Source organism: Macadamia integrifolia, chromosome 3, assembly GCF_013358625.1.
Source record: "Macadamia integrifolia cultivar HAES 741 chromosome 3, SCU_Mint_v3, whole genome shotgun sequence".
NCBI lineage: Eukaryota > Viridiplantae > Streptophyta > Magnoliopsida > Proteales > Proteaceae > Macadamia > Macadamia integrifolia.
The window spans coordinates 10,849,482-10,856,098 of NC_056559.1; the positions used below are offsets into that span (position 1 = coordinate 10,849,482).

General features: G+C 36.4%; 1 protein-coding gene across 4 annotated transcripts; it reads left to right on the forward strand.

Moving 5' to 3' along the window:
• Positions 1 to 1,704: 1,704 nt before the first annotated feature.
• Positions 1,705 to 6,405, forward strand: LOC122072974 (probable E3 ubiquitin-protein ligase ARI2). Of its 4 annotated transcripts, none has more exons than XM_042637418.1 (7): positions 1,705 to 1,989; positions 2,618 to 2,650; positions 2,786 to 3,065; positions 3,962 to 4,442; positions 5,050 to 5,598; positions 5,678 to 5,847; positions 6,001 to 6,405. In XM_042637418.1, the coding sequence occupies exons 1-7, from the start codon at positions 1,876 to 1,878 to the stop codon at positions 6,144 to 6,146; spliced, it is 1,773 nt and encodes a 590-aa protein (XP_042493352.1). In that variant the 5' UTR covers positions 1,705 to 1,875; the 3' UTR covers positions 6,147 to 6,405. The 4 variants fall into 4 exon arrangements, with proteins under 4 accessions (XP_042493352.1, XP_042493353.1, XP_042493354.1 ...); XM_042637419.1 differs by having other exon boundaries at positions 5,678 to 5,844; XM_042637420.1 differs by having other exon boundaries at positions 5,943 to 6,218.
• The last annotated feature ends 212 nt before the right edge of the window (positions 6,406 to 6,617 follow it).

Here is a 6,617-nt window from a genome sequence, read left to right on the forward strand (position 1 = left end):
TGGTGAAGAATAAGGAGGATGTTGAGATATGTCATATTCCCATTAGGAGTCAAAAACCTTGTTGAGATATGTCATATTCCCATCAGGAGTCCAAAACCCTTTTTTTTTTTTTTTTCTTTTTTTTCTTTTTGTAATTTCTTGGTGAAGAAGTCAAAAAACCTCCCAACATAAGATTACCAGATCACCTTAATCGTCGGGATTTTTTAAACGAACGTTGACCAGTTAGTTTAAATAAGAAAGAGGAAGTGGGCCCAGTTCAATTCAATAAGAATTTATTATTTTTTTTGTGGAGAAAAAAGATTTTTTTTTTAATAATAAAAAAATGATTCTCCATGGTGATGATCATTAACCTCAAGACAAGCCCCTGTATGACAAGCAGGGTTTCTGTAGGACCAATGGATGATGGGTTGGGTTGAAGGCATTTTCATCACTTGGCTACCAACCCCATTGGTGTAGAGAAAAAGAATTTATTCTATAACGAGAGAGAGAGAGAGAGAGAGAGAGAGAGAGAGAGAGAGAGAGAGAGAGAGAGAGAGAGGGGCTTGTGTTGTGCAGGGGACTACGGGAGTGAAGTACAATGGAAATTGTGCTTCTTTTACGGTTTTACCCCTTTTGTTATTTGGAACTTTTTTTTTTTTTTTCTGGTAACATACGGAAACTGTTGAGAGATAAGATGTTCCAATGTGTTTCCGTTCAATTTGATAATCATCTTTGGAATATGGTCACCAATAGATGAGATCCCGATTGAATGATTATGATTTGAGATTAAGTAGGGCACCCAAGGAAAATAAAACCCTGAAAGACAACGTAGTCCTAGGCCTAGACATAGAAAAGGTAAAATGATCATCCCATCTCATGAAAAGTAAAGACCCTATTTAGGTTGATGGTTTTGTGTGTACTTCCATTGACCCTTAGGCTAGTGCAAGGCTACGTTGTATTTAAGGAACTCTCTCCCTAAAGAAAATTACGATTCTACCTTTCTTCTAGTTTATCAAAAAAAAAAAATCACAGTAGAAAACTAGTAGGATTAGGATCTAAAAGATGGTAAAGTTAAGCCACTGATGACTTTAGATTAAGGGATAACCATTATCAAAATATCAGTCAATAAGATTAATGGGTGGGCCAGGACCTCTTGCATGTTTGATACGTGGATGGGTATAATTGTTTCATTATATTATATTTCTATTTTAATATGCCAAAACACACAAAAGGAATGGAAAGAAAAAAAAAGGTAAGGACCTTTTTAACTTTTTTTTTTTTTTTTTTTTGGTAGACCTTTTTTAACCTTTTTAAGGTGGAGAATATCTTACTTACCTAAAGGGTTAAGCCTAGAGTATAGGGTTACGGAAATTAATTATTGATAACCGTGCAATATATTCGCCGCTAAATAGATTTCTATCTGATTAAGAATTAATGAGAGACTATGATTACAACTCTTGTATTCCATAATCCTATTCCTATTAAAAAATTAATTTAATTTCCACACTTTCATATTCCCTTATTTTCTTGATCTATAGAGTTTCCTTCTGCGTTTTCTCACTTCATATTCCCATATACCAATCGTTTTATTTTCTTATTTATTATTTGGCAGCTGAGGTCCCAAGACTCCCAAGTCTTACGACTCCACCCAAAACTAGTAACTACTATTTTTACTAGTCTTGCTTCGCTTACAAGTTCTTTCCTTCTTTTTTTTCCTTTTTTTTTTTTTTTTTTTTTTTTTTTTTTTTTCTGCCCGGGAAACCTACAAGAATTTGCGGCGATCATTCCCTAAAATTTGCTCATTCTCTGTACTTTTAATCGTTCTAAATCCTCGCAATCGTGAGTTTCCTTATCGATTATTTCTTGATCACTATCTTTTTTCTGGTTTATCCTTCGATGGAGGATTTTGATTACATGAGTAGTGAAGAAGACGATTATGACTCAGTCGATGAACTGGAAGATGACGAAGATGATACTTACTCGCAGTCTAAGAGGAGTTCTTCTTCTCAGGTATGACTTCTCTTTTTTATTTTATTTTTTCCTTTTGGTGGAGAATTAAAATGGAATTTTTTTATGATCTTGGGCCACTGGAGTAGTAATGAATGAGAATTGGATGAATTTCATAGTAATCCAATGTTTATGATAAGAATAGATTCTGTTTCTTTCTTTTTTTCCTTTAGTTTTATATTATTTTTAAGTGATTTATAAAGATTGGGGATGAGTTAGTTTTAATTGTGTTTGATAGTTGCAACAGAACGGTTTCTTAGGGAAGGATTTCGACGACTCTTTAGTTGGTTAAATTTTTTAGCTCTGGGAACATTATTTTCTTAGGGAGATTAAGTTGCAGAATGTAATTCAATTGAAAACAGTTGGCAAAACTATGGTTTTTCTGTCTGGTGATTATTCACTTAATAGTTCTCTTTGGAACTCAGAATTTCTTGACAGTGAAACCTTTTTTAGAAGACTTTGTTTAACTTTCTGAGAAAATTTGACCTGAAATAGATTTGACTATGTTAGAGACAGTATTTGAGTTTGTTTAGTTTCCTTTATGGTTTCTTTGCTGACTATATCATCGAAGAATACTCTATGGAGTTTTCTCATTATTGATTTTGCTAATTTGACCCTCTGCCATTTGCAGGTTATCACAAAGGAATCCCTTTTGAGTGCTCAGGTATATTCCTTGCTGCAATTATTTTCCCTTTTCTTTATATCATATGAACACAATTGCATGATTAAAACCATTTTCCTGTGTATGTATCTTAGTTATATCTAAGGGAGTTTAAAATACTGGTTTAAATATATGCAGAGAGAAGATTTGCATAGAGTAATGGACTGGCTTAAACTGAGGGAGCAACATGCACGGACTCTACTTATTTTCCACCGTTGGGATGTTGAGAAGCTATTTGCAGTGCTTGTAGAGAAGGGGAAAGATCGATTATTTGCTGAAGCGGGTGTCAGTGTGGTTGAGCGGAAAGCTGATCTCTCCTTGCAGCCCTCATCAACAATAATGTGCAACATATGCATGGATGATATTCCTGCCAATGAGGTCACGACGATGGACTGTGGCCATTGCTTCTGTAACAATTGTAAGTTGTGATGGTTTCTTGCACCAAAATTACAAAATAATGGCATAATAAGTTTTTCTTTTTGTTAATTCTAGAACCTATTAGTATATTTGGTCATGCATATGCTGTTGCTATTGCTTGCTTCCCAATATTTTGAATTCTACAGCAATCCAAAACTGCATCTTCTGTATTGGATTGGTCTGTCAAAGATATATGCTGGAAAAGTTGTAATAGTGACTCATAGATTGAATGCTGCAATGATATGACTTCCCTTAATGTTCTGTGAAGAAAATCTATTCTACATTGACCTAAAAATCTTTGGTGTGGGAGCTCAATTGCAGTCAAAATTTTGTGGACTATCATCCACAGCGTCCTTGACCCATTTCATATGTTTCAGCACAAATGCATTACACCATGTGGCACAATCAACAGTTGTCTTTTGTGAAGATCTAATCTACAAGGGAAAAGGTTCAATATACAGTGGGACCATGATTTGGGTTTGGGTTTGAAAAAAATGACAAAAGGCCAATCTGCATGGTCCTCTAATTATCCCATGGTAGGAATTGCTACATCAGTTTCCACTGGTTGACAGCTGAATTGCATGAGGAAATCCACTAGAGGCTGGGCCACACGATTGAGATGGGCTCCAAATTTTACATCTGAACTATATAAGGAATGGTTTGTCTATCCAGCAGTTGGATTGACCACATCAGCCTTCCGCAGTCTCAAAATTCAAAAATGGAGGGCTGTGTAAATAATCTAATCTTAATGGGTCTCTTTAAGTAATCGTTTTTTCCTTTTATCTTGAATGTGTAGAGAAATTGACATAGTTGTTTCCTGTAAAATATTGCTCTATATTAATCTCCACTATGCCTTAAAATGCAGAGTTTCATTAGTTGTATGTGTTTCTTCTATAGGTTGGACAGAGAATTTTATTTTAAAGATACATGAGGGTCAAAGCAGACGCATTAGGTGCATGGAGCACAAGTGCAATGCCATATGTGATGAAGCAATTGTCAGAAGTCTAGTGAGTGCAAGGCATCCTCATCTGGCAGAGAAATTTGAACGTTTTCTTCTTGAATCGTATATTGAGGATAATAGAAAGGTTAAATGGTGCCCCAGTGTTCCACATTGTGGTAATGCAATACGTGTTGAGGATGATAAGTTTTGTGAGGTAGAATGTGCATGCGGACTACAATTCTGTTTCAGTTGTTCGTCTGAAGTACACTCACCCTGTTCATGTCTGATGTGGGAGCTTTGGACTAAGAAGTGTAAAGATGAATCGGAGACGGTTAATTGGATTACGGTCAACACAAAGCCTTGCCCAAAATGTCACAAACCTGTGGAAAAGAATGGTGGTTGCAATCTAGTTGGCTGTATCTGTGGACAAGCATTTTGGTGAGAGTTCTTTAACGATGGCTTCTGTTTCAATGTTGTGCTTATATAGATTGCTCAATGCTTCTCCAATACTAATTTCTTACTTCAGTATGAAATATTCATCTTTGTAAAGGATTTGATAAGAACAAAGTCACAAATGTTGCATATGTTGTAATAACAACATAGTCATATTAGCCCATGGTATATTTAGGTGCTTTTACATAACTCTGGGTGGCTGTCAATCTCTGTTTGTATTTCTTGCCCAAGATAAACTTTTTTTGTGAATTCAATTTTGCCAACTAAGTGTCGGGTTCTCTTGGCAACAGTTTTTGACCCTTCTTGTCAAGGTCTATGTCATTAGGGGTGTCACCAAATGCCAGTAGTGTTTATTTCTATTTGATTCCCCCATTGGAATATTTAGTCTGTTTAGCTACAAATACTGGGTATGTGTTACAGACTTACAGTGTTAGTGTGTTACTATTCTTGAGTTGTTTCATCCTCTCAATCTGGACTTCCAACAGCTGCACACATGGATGGTAGTCAGTGCTTCTCTTGCTTAATCAGTAGATTAATCGATTAAATTGATATAAAACTCACCTCTGTAATTTTTTTTGCTGTCTTCATGCAGTTGGCTGTGTGGTGGAGCTACTGGCCGGGATCACACATGGTCAACGATTACTGGTCACAGTTGTGGGCGGTACAAAGAAGACCATGAGCAGAAAGCTGAGCGTGCCAAGCTGAACTTATATCGATACATGCACTATCACAACAGATATAAAGCTCACACTGATTCCTTTAAGCTTGAAACTGATCTCAAGGAAACCATTGAGGCTAAGATCTCAATTTTGGAAAGCAAGGAGTCGAGTCTGAAAGATTTTACTTGGATAACAAATGGACTCAACAGACTCTTCAGATCAAGACGGGTTCTCTCTTATTCTTACCCATTTGCGTATTACATGTTTGGGGATGACCTCTTCTGGGATGAGATGTCAAAGGAGGAGGGGGGGTTAAAACAAAACTTATTTGAGGACCAACAACAACAGCTTGAAGCAAATATAGAGAGGCTCTCTCAGTTTTTGGAGGAACCCTTTGATTCATATGATGAGGAAAACGTCATGGAGATAAGGATGAAAATCATCAATCTATCTGTCATCATCGATAAACTTTGTAAAAAAATGTGAGTGTCATCGTTTGAAAACATTTTCAATTGTTTTGATTCATGAATATTCAATTAGTCAAACTGACAACATTTGCAGGTATGAATGCATCGAGAATGATTTATTGGGCTCCCTTCAGTCAACGATCCATAATATAGCTCCTTACCAGTCAAAGGGTGTTGAGAAGGCATCAGAACTTTCTCCTTGTCTGACTTCCAAGGCAAACGATGGTGATACCTTTCTGCAATCATTTTTCAACACACAAGGTAGTGGTATTTAGAATCCTTTTCTGTCCTAATTACTGTTCTTTTTTAAAATTAACGTTTAATTAATTCATTAATGATTACTTTTCTCTCAATTTTAGTTTAACTGGAAGCGAACCAACATGTCTTTCAAAAGCTACTGACACATGCAATATATAGGAGGAACGACAGAACCTAGTTGGCCCTCCTCTAGCTCCCCAAATTTAAATGTTAGTGGATGCTCTTCTCGTAAACGTGCTAGAAAAGCTTTTGGAGATGGCCTCTTCGATCTCAACTTGCCTGCGGAGGTGATTGACAAGAGCTGATTTAGGGACAGCCTGTCCCTGCATACTCATAAAGTGTACAGTTCTAACTTAGAAGAATACACTGCATTGCTCTAGCATCCAATCCCAAGGCATCCAGTTTGTCCACTGATCAATCCCGTAAGAGGATTTGATGCCTTTTCTTTTGTTTTCAATTTACATTCTTATTCTGTACATGCCGTATTAGTTCAGGCAAATGTGCATTTTGTATATTCTCTGCCCAAGGGTTGAATTAATATTCTAAGCACAGCTCTTTTAGACAGTCTCATGGTTAACGATTTTTGGCGTAGTCGTTTCTCAAAGCTCAGCCCCAATCAACATGTTCTGTTGGAACTCCAGGAAGCCACCACAACTATTGAAGCCACTTTCCATATCCTGATCTAAATCTTGCTTTATGGATCAAAGAGCATGCTAAATACAGTTAACAGACCAAATTGAACTACTTGTTTTTCTTTTTTTTTTTTTTTCTTTTTT

What these genes read in the sequence shown, in the direction of transcription:
- LOC122072974 (XM_042637418.1), top strand. Translation starts at nt 1,876, where the DNA reads ATGGAGGATTTTGATTACATGAGTAGTGAAGAAGACGATTATGACTCA. An exon ending in ATCTGTGGACAAGCATTTTG is followed by an intron (nt 4,443 to 5,049) that starts GTGAGAGTTCTT and finishes GTCTTCATGCAG; the next exon opens with TTGGCTGTGTGGTGGAGCTA. An exon ending in GATAAACTTTGTAAAAAAAT is followed by an intron (nt 5,599 to 5,677) that starts GTGAGTGTCATC and finishes CAACATTTGCAG; the next exon opens with GTATGAATGCATCGAGAATG.